This window comes from Talpa occidentalis, unplaced genomic scaffold (assembly GCF_014898055.3).
Source record: "Talpa occidentalis isolate TD23 unplaced genomic scaffold, MPIMG_talOcc4v2.1 talOcc4.12, whole genome shotgun sequence".
Classification (NCBI taxonomy): Eukaryota; Metazoa; Chordata; class Mammalia; order Eulipotyphla; family Talpidae; genus Talpa; species Talpa occidentalis.
In genome coordinates this window covers 51398650-51418538 of record NW_023601212.1, presented here as the reverse complement: position 1 = coordinate 51418538, position 19889 = coordinate 51398650, and the positions used below count along the sequence as shown (strand labels likewise).

Below are 19889 nucleotides of genomic sequence, written 5' to 3'. Positions count from 1 at the left end.
TGATGTTGTGAATTATAATGATCAATTTTTGGATGTAAAAATGGTCATCTTACCAAAGAAATATACAGATTCAATGCAATCCTTATCAAGTTTCAATATCATTCATCAGAAATAAACCAAACATTAAATTCATATAGAACTACAAAGGACACTGAATACCTAAAGCAATCCTGACAGAAATGAAAAAGAATGGTGGCATCAAACCTCAAACTATGCTACAAAGCTACATTAACTGAAACAAGGTGGTACTAGAATAAAAACAGATAGATCAATGGAGCAGAATTTCGAGTCCAGAACTAAACCCAAGCTTATACAATGAGCTAAGCTACAACAAAGGAGCCAAGAATATAAACTGGAGAAAGGAAAGCCTCCTAAACAAATTGCGGTGGGAAAATGAACAACTACATATAGGAGAATGAAATTAGACCACTATCTTGCACCCATACACAAAAATTGAACTAAAAAATAATTAAAGACTTAGATGTAAGATCTGAAAACATAAAACACATAAGTTCTATAGGCAAAGCACTCCACAACATTGGCTTCAGTGATGACTTTATGGATCTGTCTCCAACAGCAAGTGAGACAAAGAAGACTATAAACAAAGAGGACTACATCAAACTAAAAAGCTTCTGTGCAGTAGAAGAAACTATTATTAAAACACAGACACTCTACTGAATGAAAGACAATATCTGCACACCATATATCTGGCAAGGGACTGATATCCAAGATTTAGAAAGAACTCATACATCTCAACTAAAGAAAACAATAACCCACTCAAAAAATGGGCAACTCTTCTCCAAGGAAGACATGCAGATGACCACAGATTCATGAAATAATACAATCATCACTTATTATCAGGAAAATGCAAATTAAAATCACAATGAGATACCATTTCACACCTGTGAGAATGACCCACATCAAAAAGATCAGAAACAACAGGAGCTGTTCACAGTTGGTGGGAAAGTAGACTTGCCCAGGCCCAAGGATAAACAGCATAGAGTTTTCTCAAAATAAAAACAACTGATCTACCATGTGATCTGTATGATCTACTCCTGTGTTTCTATCTGAGGAATGCAAAAAATGCTAATTAAAAGGGATATATACATTTCCATGTTCATTGCAACACTATCTACAATAGCCAAGTTATGGAAACAAACTAAGTGCCCAAGAACAGAGAAGTAGATAAAGAAGATGTGGTAAATACAGTGAAATACTACTCAGCTATTAAAAAAGATAAACTCTTGCCATACATGGATGGAACTAGAGGCGATTATGCTAAGTCTAATAAATCAGAAGGAGAATGACAAATACCAGATAATTTCACTCATATGTGGAATATAGAGCAACAAAAACAAGGGAACTGACTAAAGTAAACCAAAACAAATATTTGAAATCTGACTACTGAATAGAGGCTGCCAAATGGAGAGGGATAGGGCTATGAGTAAAGGAGGAAGGCAGCTCAGTGGATTAAAGTGGAGAATTATTAGGGATTTGGTGGTAAGCCTAGTATAAGAAGATGTATTTGTAGAGGTAGGGCCCCAAACCCCTAAAAAATACATAGTGCTGTTAATCAACATTATCTTAACAAAGAGAATTTAAAAAATGAAAAAAAAAAAGAATGTGAGCTCCATGATGATGGGGAAAGGCTCACCCCATGTGTACTTTCCCAATGTGCATTTCTAGCACAGAACAATATGTTAAATGACTGCATATGTAGAGTTGCCATTTACTGTGAGAAGCTGCATAAGTAAGAATCCAAGTCTACAGTTTTAGAATATTTGATACTGTGTATCACAAAGTATTATACATTTAATTTCACCTGTTATACATATTTAATTCCATCAGAAATAAAATTAAAATTATCAAAAATAATAAAAGTATAACAAAGTACCAACTCTATTAATCTTATATGAGGCAATGATCAGATTTGGTAATAATGGGTTTAAAATGTAAGAAATAATGTATTGGTATGTGCTGCAACTGAAAATGAAGTACTTACATGGTGAAATCTGAAGTTTGATGTGATTCCAACAAGTCACTGATGCTATCACAGAAACATGAAAGATAAAGCTGCCAACCCAAATCTTCCCTATGACCTGCTTTTGCTACTTTGGGACCCATTCAACAATTAAGGAGAACACACCTCCCAGGTGCAACTATATTTTCCCCTCTGTGCAAAGTAATATGGTTACTAAAAAAGGTAAGAGGGCAATAACTATCTCATAGTACATAGAATATGATCGGGGAAAACAAGCAAGCCCATGAAAGTGATGGTGACTAAATGCAAAATTGGGTAACAACGAAAGCTTCTGTAGGACTCCAGAACAAAAAGACCAACAGTACTGAGAAAAGAGGTGCTTTATCCAAGCAACTCACATGATAGGACTTAAATGGGGAGATAAGTCAGAGAACTGGAATGGGAATGTTGTAAATTGCAGGCAGTTGGGATGCCTCTACAACTCAAATGGTGGGAAGTGGAGTTAGGGCAAATCGTGGATGGCTAGGACATAACAGAGCAGGAAATAACAGAGCGGTACCCACAGGAGTGCACTGACAGCACAGTGAGCATGAAGTTTGGCATAGAATCCTTCAATCGACATTTGTCGTGCCAGGAAGGCATAAGGCAGGTTCTCTATGGATCCAGGCAGATGGGTAAAAAAGAGAGTCCTGGAACGCTTTTCAGGTTTTTAATGATTTTTCTACACCATTTGCAGTGAGGCAACCAGGCGCAGGGCAGGCGGTGGGGCAGGAGGTCAGGCTGGCTGGCCTCCTGGCCCCCTTTGAATCTTTACTCTCTCTGGGGTCTCTGGCATCATCTGGTAGTCTCATCCATTCATAGGCATTCCGCCACTGTGCACCACTCTGTGTGATGCTGCCCTTATATGCTCAGTCTCTCAGTTCAGGTGTGCCCCCTAACACATGCCCACACTACCCTCAAGGTGTCCACCATCAGGCATGCGTACCCCTCACCTACGCTCCCAAGTGCCTCCTGAATTCAAGGCCGCAGAAGCAATCTTCATTTACCTCACACCATCCAAACCTACCTCTGGAGATTGCAGACATGTCAAGAGTAGTGCTGAGGGGGCCTCTTTGGTGGCTCAGGGGTTAAAGTCTCAGCGCTATCAAGCAATTGGCAGCCACTGCAAGCACGAGTTCGATCCCTGGCCAGGGAGCTACCCACATGGCTCAGCAAACCTCTCCTATCTCGCCCGCTGCTCCCCTCAGCAGCATATTCCAGTAGATACACCTGTTTTGCTTCCCACTCTGTCTCTGGTAAATCCTTTCAGATTTAAATGCACCCACCCCCCAGCCCCCACATCTCTGGCCTACACCTTTTCTCTGGGAAAGACTAAAGCTATACAGTTTACTGTGGTAGCCACTAGCCATGTTTATTTAAATTCAAATTTAAACTATCTACAACTAAACCAAAGTGCAACACAAATGCCTTAAGTGCACTAATCATATCTTAAGTGCTTAACTGCCACATATAGCAGGTATTGCCACATGGACCAGCACAGATACACATTTTTATCATTATAGAAAGTTTTACTGGGCAGTGCTAGAATACAGAGGTCTATCAAGCCTCAGAGAAAAAGGTTGTCAGTTCATTGACTATTGAGTAGGTAGTGCATTGACAACAAAGCACAGAAATGGATGATATATTGACAGTTTTATGCTAGATTTGCAAAAAAATCCCCACCCAAATACCAACATAGTTATGAAAGAGAAAGGCAGTAATTTTAGAGCTGTACAATGAAAAATTCCATTTTATTTGACAAAATCATAATAATTAATATGCATCAAGATCTCTTCCCTAAAAATTTATAATTTGTATTTTCCCAATATAAGATATAAGGATACGTGTATGTTACTAATGTTTACTGCCTTGATATCCATTTTATGTAATTCCTAATATAAAATTACAAATGTACTTTAATGTAATTTCTATTTAATGCTATGTATTTTTTCTTTCCTTAACAAAAACTTCATGATTCAGAGCTTCTCTGGGTGATTTGCATAATACATATGACATAATAATGAAAGAATATTAGAATTTTATTCATTCTTAGAAAAATCTTCATCTTGGGCCTCTCTGTTGGTGCAAGGGGTTAAGCACAGCACTGTGAAGCTGTCCGCAGCCTCTGCAGCAAGAGTTCAATCCCTGGCCAGGAAGCTGCCCACATGGCACAGCAGACCTCTCCTATCTCACCCTCTGCTCCCCTCAGCAGTGTATTTCAGTCAACCTGCCTCTTCTGTTCTCTACTCTCTCTGTGAATCCTCTCAACCCCGACCCCCCCCCGCCCAATCTCTGGCCTGTATAACAGTTCTTGTATACATAAATAAATAAATCTTAAAAAAAAAAAGAAAAAAAAAACCCTTCATTTAAATGAGGTCTAACATGACAACTGCATCATCTTTTTCTTTATTGGATCCTCTCTATAATACTTTTTTCCAAATCACAGAAATTCTGAGTAATAGAAGATGACCAAAGTTTAGATTTACATTATTGTTCTACTTAGAAAAAGGTAGCAAATCATAATTAGCAGTATTACTTCATGGCACATTAAAAGGATACTATACATAGGGCCGCCCTGAGGCCCAAGGGTTAAGTCTTAGCGCTATCACCGGCTATCACTGGCTATCACTACTGAGGCCTGACTTTTATCCCCAGCCAGGGAGCTAACCTACATGGTGCAGTGGACCTCTCTTGCTGCTTGCTGCTTCTCCCCTTAGCACTGTATTTCAGTCAATCCCCCCTGTTCTGCTCCCTGCTCTGTCTTTAGTGAATCCTCTCACCCCCCACACCTCTGGCCTATACCATAGTTCTTCTACACAAAAAGAAATAAAATTAAATAAATAACACATTATATATGCACATGGATCTCCTAATCCAGACTCAATTAGGGCAAAGATATCTATTGGCTATCAAAAATAGGTTTTGTATATCTGAATAATAAATTATTATCTGGTACTAAAAAGAATGAACTATTAAACCATCAAAAAACAGAGGGACTTGAAGTACATATTATTAAGTGAAAGAATATGATCTGAATAGGCTGACACTGTATAATTCCAATTACATCATATTCTGGAAAAGACAAAACTAGGGAGCCAGTAATATGATCACTGGTATCCAGGAGTTGGGGGTGGGGGAGTAACATGAATAGGTGGAGCAAGAGAACTTTAAGGGCAGTATAAATTTTGTGTGACTATACAGGTAAATACATGTCAATGTACATTTGTCCAAATGCATAAAGTGTACACAACCAAGTGTGCTCCCTAATGTAAAATGCAACTTTGATTCTAATGTATCAGTGCAGGTTCATCAGTTGGTGGGGATGTTAGTAATGGGGGCAGCTGTGCATGTGTGGAGATGGGGGTATATCCTGCATATTCATTTTGCTGTAAACCTAAAACTGCTCTAAAAAAAAAAACCTTTTTAAGTCAATTATGATACTCAAAAAAGGATAGTTTTACATAAAGAAGTAACAATTATAGAAACAAAAATATATGGAAGTGGTTTTACATAGCACTTCTTGAACAAAAAGACCTAATTCTGGCGGTTAATTTATGTTGCTAGACAAATTCATTAGCTATCTCAGTTATTTTATCAGGGAAGCAACTCACAATGCTATTGAAATAACACTGAAGCTCACAATCTCCCCTCCTTCCAGCTGTCACCCCCGACTTCAGTTCTCTCCAGCTTCATCATGGCCACATCTTCCTTGAACCTTCCCTTCTATTCCATTTACCAGACCATGGTCTTTAACGTGCCCTTCTTCCTTATCCAGTCTAAACCCCACCAAGCAGCACAGTAAGCACTACTCTCCATTATTTTCTTGTTGAACCAACTGCACAAAACCGCAAACTATAAGGATTCTCTACTAGTATTTAAAAAGGGTAATGAAGAGCCTCCCCTGGTGGAGCAGGTGGTTGAGCGTTGCGCTGTGAAGCTGTCCACAGCCTCTGCAGCGCCTGTTCGATTCTAGCCGAGGCGAGGTCCCACATGACGAGGCAGACCTCTCCTGTCGCGCCCGCTGCTCCCCTCAGCAGAGTATTTCGTCAGTCTGCCTGTTCTGTTTGCCGCTCTGTCTCTGGTGAATCCGCTCACTCTCCTGGGAATCTAGTCTGTACCCTGGTTCTTGTATAAATAAATAAATAAATAAACAAACAAACAAATAAATAAATAAATAAATCTTAAAAAAAAAAAAAGGCTAATGAAGAAAGCAGGACAAACGAAAATTGCACACTGATGGTGACACTAACTCCCTATTCAGCCACAGCCTCCACCCTGAGCAAGCCCAGGTACTTTTTTTCCTAGAAAGGCTTTCTTGACTTCTACCAGGAAAATGCTGACTCATATTCCAGTGAATACCTCATGTACCATCTCCTGTGGGAAGCTCTTCTCAATCTCTACTCATCCTGAGCCAGAGAAAAAGGCTCCTGTATTACCTGGGTGAGATCTTATCACACCACATCACAACTATTTATTCATTTATTATAATTAACTTACTTCCAGGGTTGGGGAAAAATAATTGAATTACTTCTTTTTAAATTTTTTTAAAAGCTTTATTTTATTTATTTATACAAGCACTGGGTACAGTCAGAAGCGCGGGAGGGTGAGAGAATTCACCAGAGCCAGAGCGGGGAGCAGAACAGGCAGACTGAGGAAGGACACTGCTGAGGGGAGCAGTGGACGTGGCAGGAGAGGTCTGTTGCGCCATGTGGGACTCTCGCCGGCGGCTGGGGATCGAACCGGCGCTGCAGAGGCTGCGGGTGGCTTCGCAGCCCAGCGCTCAAGTGCTGAGCCACTGGGGAGACCCTACTTCTTTTTTCATATTATAGGCTTATTGAAGGGAAGATGTTTTCTTCTCACTGATAACCTCAGTAGACAATGCCTAGCACTCTGTGAATTTCAGCACTTTTTTCATTATTATGGGAAACAGTATATATGTGCCATGGTACACTTTAAAAGTGTTGTGGGAAATATCATAAATGAAGAGTCCCATAAATGAATCATCGCAATGATTATCTACCAGTCTTCACACTTTCAGTAACTAAGTGCTCCCAACATATTTTTCGACAAGTATAGCAATAACTACTCCTACTTTGGAATATTGACTCTAATTGCATTTTTACTCATAATTATCAAATACCACGATCCTTCTTCATGTATAAGAAGAGCAACTTATTGTTTTGTCTCCTGAATTACAAATATCTAATAATAACACACATTATTCAATGTTTGGGGGAATTTGAATCAAATAATTTTTGACTACATGATATGACAGACGTATTTTTTCATAGTTGGTAAGTTTCCTTCTCTAAACACTTTGCTTCCCATTCAGTCTTTCCCCAGACATGCATGGATGCAATGCTGAGTGCTGACTGTTATGTCAGATACTAAAGAAACAAAAGTAAAGAAAATTGGGTCACATCTTGATAAAACTTAACAAATTAGTCTTCCTATATTTTCTCTAGATGTTTGTTCTAACACATTTACAATTTTTCTCTCTCTATTCCTTAGCAGCTACTCTATCAGAACTTACATGAAAGGATTCATCAAACTTTCAGAATGTACCGGGTCTACTTTCACAGGCGCCAGAGAAGGAAGGAGTAAGGGAGAGGTGGGGAATTACAACCATCAGTGATTTCTCTAAGTTATCATTCTATACAATGCTAAGATTTCCAGAGGTTCCCTACTGATACCACAGGGAACACAGCCACTTAGTATTTTTTCAGTTTTTGTTTTTTTAATTCAGCACTCTCTCTTTTTTGTCCATACTCCAGAACGCTTTGCTTATTTTCTTTTTCCATGTTCCTTTATTAAACTGTACCTTAGGCCTGCTAATACCACATGCAGGATGTCTGTATGGAATACAGAACAATGCAAAGTCCTCATTCAGATCTAGGCTGTCAGCTTTGTTGCCCCCTTTGTCACCGAAGGAAACCTACTAACCCCTCAGAGACACCACCTCCTTATGGGCAAAATACAGACACAAATAACACAATCTGTTCAGGGTTAGATGACAAAGTGTATGTCATAAACTCTCAAATTTGCTTGACGTTTTAGCTTTATGGCAACAATTTAGGAGATTGATTCATCTGTGGACTCCTGTTGCATTCTGTTTCTTCCCAATCACCCTCTCACAGTGAAAGCATGAGTACCTGGCCCTGGTTATCACATTCCTGCATCTAACCTCTTCAACATCTGCACATCTTCCTTTCTAGTGCATTTAACTCCATCAGACTTGGCATGGGACATATTTTCTCATGGTATATTTTTGTTGGAAATTAAAATGTCCTTGGTGCCCAGTCTTTGTAACAATTTCTCAGACACTTCAGGTATTTATGGCATTGCCTCATCTTTCTTTTCACTTTACAATGTAAATAAATCTAATTCTTTAAACTTTCCTTCTAACTTATTTTTCAAGGCATTTTAATAATATTTCTCTATTCTAAGCTTTAGAGAGAAAGGATTCTTTCCACCTATAATAAAGTGGTCTAACATCTACACAGCTCAGAGATGCCTTGGATGAAAGACCAAAGAAAATGAAACATATGCTATTAATTTATACATTTTATTGCATAAAATTGGAGAGTGTTATAACAGAAGCTTGCCTCTACCCCTGGGGTGAATAAAAGATATTTGTCAGATAAAATAAGTGAGTATTAAACTTTGTTCTTCATAAAGTTTACATCACCATAGAAAGAATTAGGAAAGCAAACACTACAATAGGAAAACTACACATCCCTTATATATTACTGTGATGAATCTTGCTTGATGCAAAACTTCACTGGAATACATTCCTTCAAATCTGAAGACCTACAACTTTGTCCTCATTAGATCTGTGATCCAGAAGATAAGAAAAACCAGCATGTTGACAGAACATCTTAGTCATGCATGTCCATTCATACTGGGACATCAAACAATCAAGGCACAGAGCAAATAATGATTTGGGAGTTTTCATTTTAAGTATGTGATTTTACCCCACCTAAATGAAATCCACAAAGATGTCACAAATGTTTAAAGCAGATATATATGTGGCTCAGACCAATGTCTAAAACTGAGAAATTTAACAAGACTTTCATGCATGTTAAGTAAAAAAATAAAAATCAGTGTTCAGTATTCAAACATGGATATATACTTCTGCAAGTCAAAATGTGTTGGTGTGAAAATCTTACAAAGAAGAAAGTTAGAGGATATTGAAATGATTTTCTGTGGCTCATTTACTAGGTTATTCAGTATAAGAAAACCTAACATAGTGAGGAACTAAAATTCAGCACTTACTCATTTTTTAGAACTTCCATTGCTTTAGAAAGGATTTTATAGTAGCTTACTCTGTAATGTGTAGTCCTACAAAATTCCAGACCCTTAAGTTTACAAATATAGTCTTTGTACTGTCACAAATTCTAACTTGACATATTAACCACTTTATGAAATTCTTAATTTATAAAACACTACTTGTGTAAACTTTGTTAAGTACCAAAGATATTTAAAGTTATATAGAATAAACATGAATTTTTATAGGTATGAAATATATCTCCCAAATAAATAGAACTCACAAGTAATCCTTTCTGGAGACCAAGTGAGGTCAATATCTTAACTCTGCCATCAGGTAAATTCATACTCTTAACTATTTTTAAAGTCTTTAGAGAAGGAAATATGCAGCCTGTGAAAGAAATTTCTAGCTGGCTAGCAAATGCAGGAAAACAAATTTCATATTAGCAAGTCTTTGCAAAAGTAAATTTTTCTGATAGGAGATTTTTATTCATGTAAGTTACGCCTGCATCGTGGGGAACTTAGGAGTGTGACACCAGATGGACATGTTTAAAGAATGATGGAAGAAAAAAGTGAAAGAGCAAAGATGTCTATTTTTATTACATATAAAACAGCAACTTGGAGAGGTGAGCTCATTAGCCCCCAGAAATAAAAGTGATATCCTATACCAACAAGTTAAGCGAGGTCCATCTCCAGAGGTGACAGTTAAATCGCCAGAGTTAGAGTATGAGGGAGCAAACTTAGCCATGAGAGTTTTTACTAAGTGAGCTGAATTTTGAACATGAAAAGGAAACCCAAGTTAAACCATATAAAATGTGAAAGCTGAAGTAAATAAGTGATGACACAACGGAGACTACATAAGATCTTATGTTGTTATCAAGTGTTAATATTCCCTTAGTGGGACTGATATCAAAGATCTACAAAGAGCTTACACAACTCAATAAAAACAAAGCAAAAAGCACAATCAAAAAATGGGCAGCAGAGCTAAAAAGACAATTTTCAAAAGAAGAAATGCAAATGACCAACAATGAAAAAATGTTCACTGTCACTCATAACCAGAGAAATTCAAATCAAACCCACAATGAGATACCATCTCACACCTGTGAGAATGGCCATGTTAAAAAAAAATAGAAAGAAAGAAAGCAAACTGGAAACAACACATGCTGGTGAGGATATATGCATTGCTGGTGGAAATGCAACCTGGTCTAGCCACTGTGGAAAGCTATATGGAGGACTCTCAAAACAATAAAATGGAGCTACCATATAATCCAGTGATTCCATTCCTAGGAATATGCCCAAAGGACACAAAAACACTTATTTGAAGGGAAACCGTCACTCCTATGTTTATTGTAGCACTATTTACAGTAGCAAAGATATGGGACCAACCTAAATGCCCCAAAACAGATGAATGGATAAAGAAGGTGTGGTATACACACACAATGGAATACTCCTCAGCAATCAAAAAGTTGAACTCATGCCATTTTCGGCAACATGAATGGATCTGGAAGGGATTATTCATTGTTAATTCAGGTACATCATGATATTATGTGAGCATTTTCAAAAATTTTAAATGTTACTTATACAAAGTTTTTAAATAATCCATTCCTAATAAATACCTTTTTTTTTTTCTTTTTTTTTTTTTTTTTTTTTTTTTTAGGTAACATTGACTTACATCTCTTTTGGTATTTTTGAAGTATAGGAACTCCCCCCTCATTCCCCAATCACATTGCAGTGCATGTTCCACCAAATCACCCATAGTCCATCACCATCATTCATTGTTCTCCCTCCTCTTTATCTTTTTTTAAATATATATAAATATATTTAATGTTATTGAAGTACCATTGCTCCACATCCTTTCCAGTGTTTTGACAATATAGTATTTCTCTCCTTAGGTGTAGTCGGTCACCTTAGCTCTCCCACCAACTAAGTACCCATAGTCCTCCAACAAAGTCCATAATACCCCTCCCCACTCTGAAAGTCATAGACCTACGGCCAACTTTCAAGGGTTGGTTTTAAGTTTGTCTTTTTCTGATACTTTGTTTGGTTTTTCTATATTCCCCATAGAAGTGACACCATCCAATATTTATCTTTCTCTAAGTAATAGAAAAGCATTAGTAAAGAATTACTTATAGTTCCATGTCTCCAAACAATCATATTTACATTTTATTATAGCAATCTGCTTTTTTTCCTTCTAGCATAGTTGTGGGTGGCATCTGTTATTTTTATTTTTCTTATTTTACATATTTGTTACATAATTTTTCATTTTTGTACAATGTATGCATTTTCATCTTGGTTATAGTCCCCATACAATTCCCACCCACCTTGTTTTGATTCTACTCCCTCCTCCCCCCCTCTGTAGTGTGTCCCTGGTTTATAATTGCTTGTTGATTTTGATTTTTACTTTATTAGCAGCACTATCTACAATAGCTAAACTATGGAAACAACCCAAATGCCCAAAAATAGAGGACTGGATCAAGAAGATGTGGTACATATACACAATGGAATATTACTCAGCAATCAAAAAAGATAAACTCATGCAATTTGTAGCAATATGGATGGAGCTGGAAGGGATCATGCTCAGTGAAATAAGCCAGAAAAGAAAAATAAAAATACCAGATGGTCTCACTCATAGCAGGAATTTAGAACACCTAAATAAGGGACCAGGAAAAAAACAAATTATAATAAAGCATCTATCTGTTTATTTGTTTGCATAGCTGCACTGCTGAGTCTTGTAGAAAATCCAACTCAAGGGGATCCCTTTTCTAAGGAATTTGCCTAATTATACCATCATCTCCATTTTGAGGAATTCTCATAATGAAATAAGCATATCAATCCCATTCATATTCTTTGATGCCTATTACTATGACTGGTTCAGCTATAGTTTCTGAGATGAATTATTCTTCTCAACGCTCTTTTTCTCAGTGAACAAAGACCCTAATAGACACTGAGGGAAATTCACCAGTCTTTTATAACATAGCTCTCCAATTTTGTTATCTTTTCTTTAAAAGAAATCCTCTTCTGGTGGTTAACTGGCATTTTTGATAAATCTTATTAAGAAGTTTATGTTTGAGCTATTTTTCCTAAATCCTTAAACATCTGAGAATATCTCCTTGATGGTTTTTCATAAAAAAGACAATTTAACAAGATCTTAAATTCTTGAATTCCAATTTCTTCTTTCAAAAGTATGTAAACCGTTTTCATTACAATGCCAGTTAAAGTTCTCTACTGCAAACAACAGAAACCAGAGTTGACTAAGTTAAGCAGTAGGAATTCACTGAAAGCACATTTTTTGATCTTCATACTATAAAGATACTGGATATCAGTAGAAATCAAAGGAGGTTAGGCACTTGGAACACAACCTATGGCCGCTAAAATGATTCAAACGATCACTGGGACATTTGCTTCTACTCATGCTGGACTCTTAAATTCCTTGATACCACCATAATTGAAATATTTTGAATTTCCAAGGTCTTAGCAAGATCAGAATGGCTGACTGTAGCAGATCGTGCGATCTGCTAAGGGTTGAGGAAAGAGAATTATCCAATTTGTTTTCTGCTTCCCAAAAGATTTCCCCAAATTAGAGGAAATATTCAAACACTAATAGTCAAAATATGAAAACTATCCACACAGCTATCTTCCAGCCTTAGCTTATTTGAGAAGTCTGATACTAGTCTGATTTTATCTTTCTTTTTACAATATATTGGTTTAGTATATATGCTTGTGGAGTTTTTCCCCTTCATATTAGTAAACTGAAATTTCAGCAAGGATCTGCCTAAATGAAGTTTTCCCTTCCATTGATCTTGTCTGTTTGCTCACAAAGAACATTTCTTTTCCCCCTTTAGGCAAATTTCTTTAATTATATCTTTGACGACTTACTTCTTTTGTTTCATTTGCAGTTGCTACATAACCCATATTAGCTGTATACCTGTGAATCTTAGACTGAAGTTCCATTCTTTGTTTTTATTTCTGCTTAAAGAAAATTGTATCATGTAACTCTCAGCTCTTTTTCTCAACATTCTGAAAGAAATTCTCAAGTTTATGCATCACATCCCTGATTTTATTTTTATGTATTATAAATTCTGCTTTTAATTACCTCTAATTAAAATTACATTATAATGCTGTGGGTTGTTTTTTTTTTTAAAGATTTATTTATTTATTTATACAAGCACTGGGTACAGTCAGAAGCTCGGGAGGGTGAGAGAATTCACCAGAGCCAGAGAGGGGAGCAGAACAGGCAGCCCAACGAAGTACACTGCTGAGGGGAGCAGCCGGCTTGGCAGGAGAGGTCTGCACACCATGTGGGACCCTCGTGGTGGCCGGGGATCGAACCGTCGCTGCAGAGGCTGCGGGCAGCTTTGCAGCCCAGCACTCAACCACTGAGCCACTGAGGAGGCCCACCCCATATAATGCTGAATTTTTTAAAATCAAAAAGTTTTCTCTTTTATCTATCACACACGCTATGGTCCTATTATGTTATCCAGTTCTTTCTATGATGACAGTTAACAGATGCTATGTTGGTGGGAGAACTACGGGACTATACTGGAGGGGAGAAATCAAATATTGTACCAAAAAAAGTGATATAAGAAAATAAATAAAAAAGTTTAATTGAAAAAATAAATAAAAGGAGGACAGATCTTTTTGAAAGACATTGATGACACTAAATATTTTTTTTTTTCCTTTCTTCTAAGATCCCCCAGTCCTTGCCTTGGTGCCAAGTATTTTTTGCTAGGCTCTATTCTTAATTTTTTTTTCCTGTTTTATTTGTTTTAGTAATTTTCTGTTTATTCATCCTCAGATGAGGTGACATCCATCTAGACTTCACATCTGTCAACAAAGAATTCGTATGGAGCTCTTTATGCTCTGATTGCTTCTGCTCTAGTTGAACCCCCTTTTCAGTTCTGCAGCTAAGTGAGAGCCTGGTGTGCATAGCCCTTGCCAGACTCTGATCCACGATGCTCTTGTGACTGGGATGGGAGGCTTACCTCTGCCACCATCTGACTCTGAAATCCCTGCCCAAAACTCTTATCAATGTTTCTCTGGTTTCAAATATTTTTATTGGTAAGAAACATGTATCTCATGGGGCCTCCCCTGGCGGCTCAGCGGTTGAGCGCTGGGCTGTGAAGCTGCCCGCAGCCTCTGCAGCAACCGTTGGATCCCCAGCCGCTGGGGAGGCTCCCACATGATGCACAGACCTCTTCCGCCGTGAACTGCTCCGCTCAGCAGTGTATTTCGCCAGTCTGCCTGTTTTGTTCCCTGCTCTGGCTCTGGTGAATTCTCATCCTCCCACGCTTCTGACTGTACCCAGTGCTTGCATAAATTAAAAAAAAAAAATCTTAAAAAAAAAAAGAAACATGTATCTCAGGCTATACTTTTTTTAAAGAAAGATTTATTTATTTATGCATACAAGAACTAGGGTGCAGGCCAGAGGTGTGGGGGGTGAGAGGATGCACCAGAGACAGAGTGGGGAGCAGAACAGGAAGACTGACTGAAATACACTGCAGAGGGGAGCAGCAGGCAAGAAAGGAAAGGTGGGCTGCACCATGTGGGTAGTTCCCTGGCTGGGGATGGAAGTGTGCTCCAGTGACAGCGGATAGCTTCATAGTGCTGCAGCTTAACCACTTGCGCCACCAGGGAGGCCCCTCAGACTATATTTTAATACCTGAATCTCTGTTGACTGCCCCCTTCCTCTCCTGCTGTTTTCCTAACTGCATAGTTAGCGTTATTAATGGGTATATGGAAATGGCATTCTGGCTTTTTTTTTTAAGATTTTATTTATTTATACAAGAACTGGGGTACAGGTCAGAGATGCAGGAGGGTGAGAGAATTCACCAGAGACAGAGTGGGAAGCAGAACAGGCAGACGGACCAAAGACACTGCTGAGTGGAGCAGTAGGAGCGACAGGAGAGGTCTGCCATGCCATATGGGATTTTCCCTGGCTGGTCAGGAATCGAACTCGCGCCGCAGAAGCTGCGGACAGCTTCACAGCACAGTGCTCAACCTGCTGCGCCACCAGGGAGGCCCCATTCTGGCTATCTAAAGAGTAATATTTTCTTTGGGGGATAAACTGTGGGTTTTTATAAGCTGGCCACTCATGGGTAACTGTGAACTATTTGCTATCTGCAAATCACAGCAGAGCATTCCATGACTACCTGCAGACAATAGCCTGTATCAAAAGGCAGGCCCAGGGAAGCCTAGGCCACTGTGGACCTGATTACATGACAAAGGCCATGGTGGTCTCAGGATAACTCTGCCTGTGATCACATCAGCATATATATTTTGCCGATGCAACTATTTCTTGACGTATGTTCATGACGTCCCCTTTTCTGTTCGTAAAACTTTACCCCACTTCGCCCCCAGACCTTGCACCTCATACCATTGTGGCATGATCAGCCTTTACTAGCCTGTATGCTTTCAATAAATAGCACTTCCACTCGAGTAGCAGATTCTTGCCTTGCTAACCTGCTCCATGGCTGTTGCATTCCTCATTGTAGTCCCTCTGCAAAGTGGCAAGAAAATTCTTGTCACAACAACAAACTCTGAAACAGAGGAACCAAAACACATCCTCCATGCTATCATGTGAATATAAAAAAATCACTAATAGAGATTTTCATTCCAATGACCTTAAAATATAAATATTATATTCACACATGTATATTACATATACATTTATATAAATATTTGAATATTATACATATACACAGACTTTCTCCCCAGATTTTTATTACTGTTAATTGCCATTGGTTTATACTATTTTTTAATTTTGTATTTTTTGGGGTCTTGATAGGTATTTTTATAAGGGAAGGGGTTGCAATAACTAGACATACACTATTTTAATTTTAATGTTTTTAATTAATGAATTTTTTATTAATAAAGTGCCTTCATTTTACATCTTTATTAATATTTTGAAAATAAAAGATTTCTCCCCTCAGGTGTGGTCACCATAGTATCTTTCCATACTACTTTACACCAGAAAATTCCTGCTACTTACATTTTGTAAAATTACTACCAAAATTTTGTAAAATCTGGATGTTTAACTCTTAAAACAGTTCAGAGAGAAACAGTTTTCAGATAGACCTGTGAGGCATGGCAACATAAATAAGTCTATGAATTAAGTTATTATTTCCCCTGTAAGCAAGAAAATTATTCCTAAAATATATGTTCAATGTAATAGCTATTTTTCAAGGCCCACTATCTTTAATTAATAAAGAAAATATTACTTTCTCAGTGAAAGCTTTTGAAACTGCTGACAAGGCGAGGTAGGGAAAGCATGGGAGAAATAAAAATGAGTACACTGGGGCCTCCCTGGTGGCACAGGGGTTAAGACGCAATCTATGAAGCTGTCCACAGCCACTGTAGCATGAGTTTGATCCCTGGCCAGAGAGCTACCTACTTGGCACAGCAGACCTCTCCTGACTTGCCTGCTGCTCCCCTCAGCAGTATATTTCAGTTAATCTGCCTATTCTATTCCCCACTGTCTCTGGTGAATCCTCTCATCCACCATACCTCTGGCCTGTACCCCAGCTCTTGTATGCATAAATAAATAAATCTTTAAAAAACAAACAAAAAAATGAGTGCACCGGCTGGAGAGGAATACAATCTAGCCCCATGAAGATGCAAATAATAAGCTGTGTAAAATGAAACTATTTTATCTTTTCATCTTTTGGAACTATTTCTTATTCCCACATTTTAAAACATTGAACTGAATAAAAATCAAATTAACTTATAAGATCCAATGTCAACAGTTGATAAGCATTTTATATTTTCATGCATTATAACCGTAGGTACAAGTTTGTTTCATCAGACATCCATAGCCTTTCAATGCAGTATTTAATTATAAAAAATAATACACTCACATGACTATAACTTACCTAGTTTCTTACTTTCATTAACCAGTTTCAGCAATTTTAGAATTTATTTTCAGTAGATTTTTTTTTAAATTGTTATTCTTTTTTTATTTGCTTACATCATTGTAGTCCCCATAGTTTTCCTACCATCTATTACCTGTGAACCATCACCATAGCCCTTTGTGTTCTTCTTTCCTGTTTTGAACCCCCTTCCTCCCTCTTCCTTGCCATATGCCTCAGGTCTATGATTAGCTTGCTAGTTTTGTCTTTTTCTTGACCTTTTCTTTGATTTCTCTATATTCCACATACAAGTGGAAACATCCGATATTTACCATTTTTCTTCTGACTTATTTTGGCTAGCAGAATTCCTTCTAGTCCCCTTCATATTTTCACTATATTTTTAAAACATCTTTAATCAAAAGTAGTCTCTCAAATTCAAGGCCAACTAGACAGACCACAAAATAATGCCTCCAAACAGATTTATACCACTAGAGATTATAACAAACTAGCCCATGATCACAAAATGTCATATGCTTTCAGAATTTATGCTTTGTGTGTTACATAACATCTTACCTCAATATGCACTGAAATTATTGGATAATCATGGTTTTATTGGACCACAAAGAAGACAATTAATCACTTCCTTTGAAAATATACCTTCTAGAGCTTATGACTCATTCTTTAGAACAGATTCTAATATTGTTTTTCAGAAAATGTTATCCATGAAACCACCTGAGAGTTTGTTAAAAATGCAGATTCCAGACCATTCACCAAATCTATGGAGCTAGAATCTCTGGATCAACTGATGGAAAATCTAATGGGGAGAAACAAGACAGGCTCTGATTTTATTTTGCAATCCCATTCTGAGGGATTGCATGTAAAGAACCAAAATCAAATTTCAGAAGTCCATTAGCATCTATTCTATCTGAAGCAATTTGGTAAATAGTTCCCAAACTCTAGTAACTCAAGTCACTACTTGGATTGTCTCAAATTATCTAGGCAGTTCCCAGATGGAAGGGTACTGAGCCATTTACAAAAGAAATGTTTCCCCAGCAGCTTCTCCAGCTCAATGAACAACAGGCATGCATTGGACTGCACACATATCTCAACCACCTGTGAGAAAACCAGACTCAGATGTCACCGTTCTATTAATTCTTATGGTAGTTTCACTTTCCTGCTGTAAATAACCTTCTAAGAATTACCTTGAAACTCAAAGGTTATTCTCTTTGATAACCTTGTTAGAAATTCATCTGAGAGCATTACTTCAGGCATGTTATAAAGTTGTTTCTAATACTATAACCAGCAAAAACCAATTCTGATGTAATCAGTCTCCCACATCCAAGGATTTGAAATGAAAAGCTGCTGAGGCAGCAACCAAATCTTTCAGCTTAAGAAACACTGCCAAAGGTAATTTGCTCATTGCATTTAGATCCCATGCTGGTCTACAGACATTTAGAAGTCCAATGATTCTGCTGAAAGAGATACTCTGAAATTTCTGATGTTCATTTGATGGTCCTGAATAATATACATACATATTCCATAGTCATTAAACCACACTGTTTATTCACCTGTTTTAGCTATATGAATAAATAATATATGCAGCCATAATTTAAGATGGGCTTTCCACTGGTTTATTTTCAATAAAACTCTTGTATGTATGTGTATGTGTGAGATAATTAGGAAAAAACAACTCTGCTAAAGTTCCAATAAAATTTCACCAAGATGAGAAACATCTTAAAACTTAAGACAACCAAAGTAAATTAGCTATAAATGTAAATAATACTGAAATTAGAAAGGAATTTTTTGAACCAATTGTTAAGTCAATTAGAATGTTCTTTAAATCCACATGGTAGAATTTAAATCCACATAGTAGACTTTAAATACAATGTTCTTTAAATCCACATGGTAGATGATTCAGACTACTGAATCATCCATAGACAATTTCTTCTTATAGTTTCTTTAAAAGTCTTCAATTACTATGATTAGTCTGTCTAAATGACACCTATTTGTTAGTGATGGTTGGTCAGCTTTAGACCACTCAAAAGTTTAGTCAGCTTTAGATCACTCAAGATCCTCAACATTCTATCATCACAAACTGCTATTGTTCGGGTAAATATTGTCACTTTTGGACATCCAATGTAAGGACCAGAGATCAAAAGAAGACAGAAAACACCCAAGTTACTATAGACACAGTACCTTGCACTGTGAGGAACACAGAAGCAGCTGCTGATCCTCCTTCATTGGAAACTACACAATGATACTCTCCAGCATCAGTAAATTTCACACTCCTTAGCTCCAATGAGAGGTTCGCCAAGATCCTCATTCTTGCTGGATCTGCCAGTCTGGTGTCTCTGTCACTTCTGTACCAGGTTAGATTGTAATCTACTGCACTGATAACAAAACATGTCAAAACTGCTCTTTCTCCAGGAGCGACTGTAATGTTATTAGGCACTTGGAGGACTGGAGGGGGCTCTGTGTGAAAGGAAAAAAAAACTCAAGTCAAGAGACACACAGTGATGAGGTTTAAAAATTTAGCGAGGATGTACTGAATATTTATTAGGAAAGATGCAGTACAACAGAACTCATTCATTAATACTTATGTCTTTGACCTCAAGAAATGTATCAATCTAATTCAAAGATGCTTTAAAAACAGGACGCATTTACATAACAAAGTATATACAAATCCAAATCTATAAAGTAGCAGTGTGAGAATCAAAGAAGAATGACCAAAGGGTAGGTTAGATTGATTTAGGATTGTG

The 19889-nt window shown here is 37.5% G+C and overlaps 1 protein-coding gene across 2 annotated transcripts in view; it reads right to left on the bottom strand.

The window, feature by feature from the left end:
• HMCN1 (hemicentin 1) overlaps positions 1-19889 on the bottom strand; it is a 508306-nt gene that overhangs the window by 287206 nt on the left and 201211 nt on the right. For both annotated transcript variants that reach the window (XM_037506314.2, XM_054693419.1), the window contains exon 11: positions 19327-19602. In XM_037506314.2, the coding sequence (XP_037362211.1) occupies positions 19327-19602 (276 nt within the window). The remainder of the gene's footprint in view (positions 1-19326; positions 19603-19889) is intronic.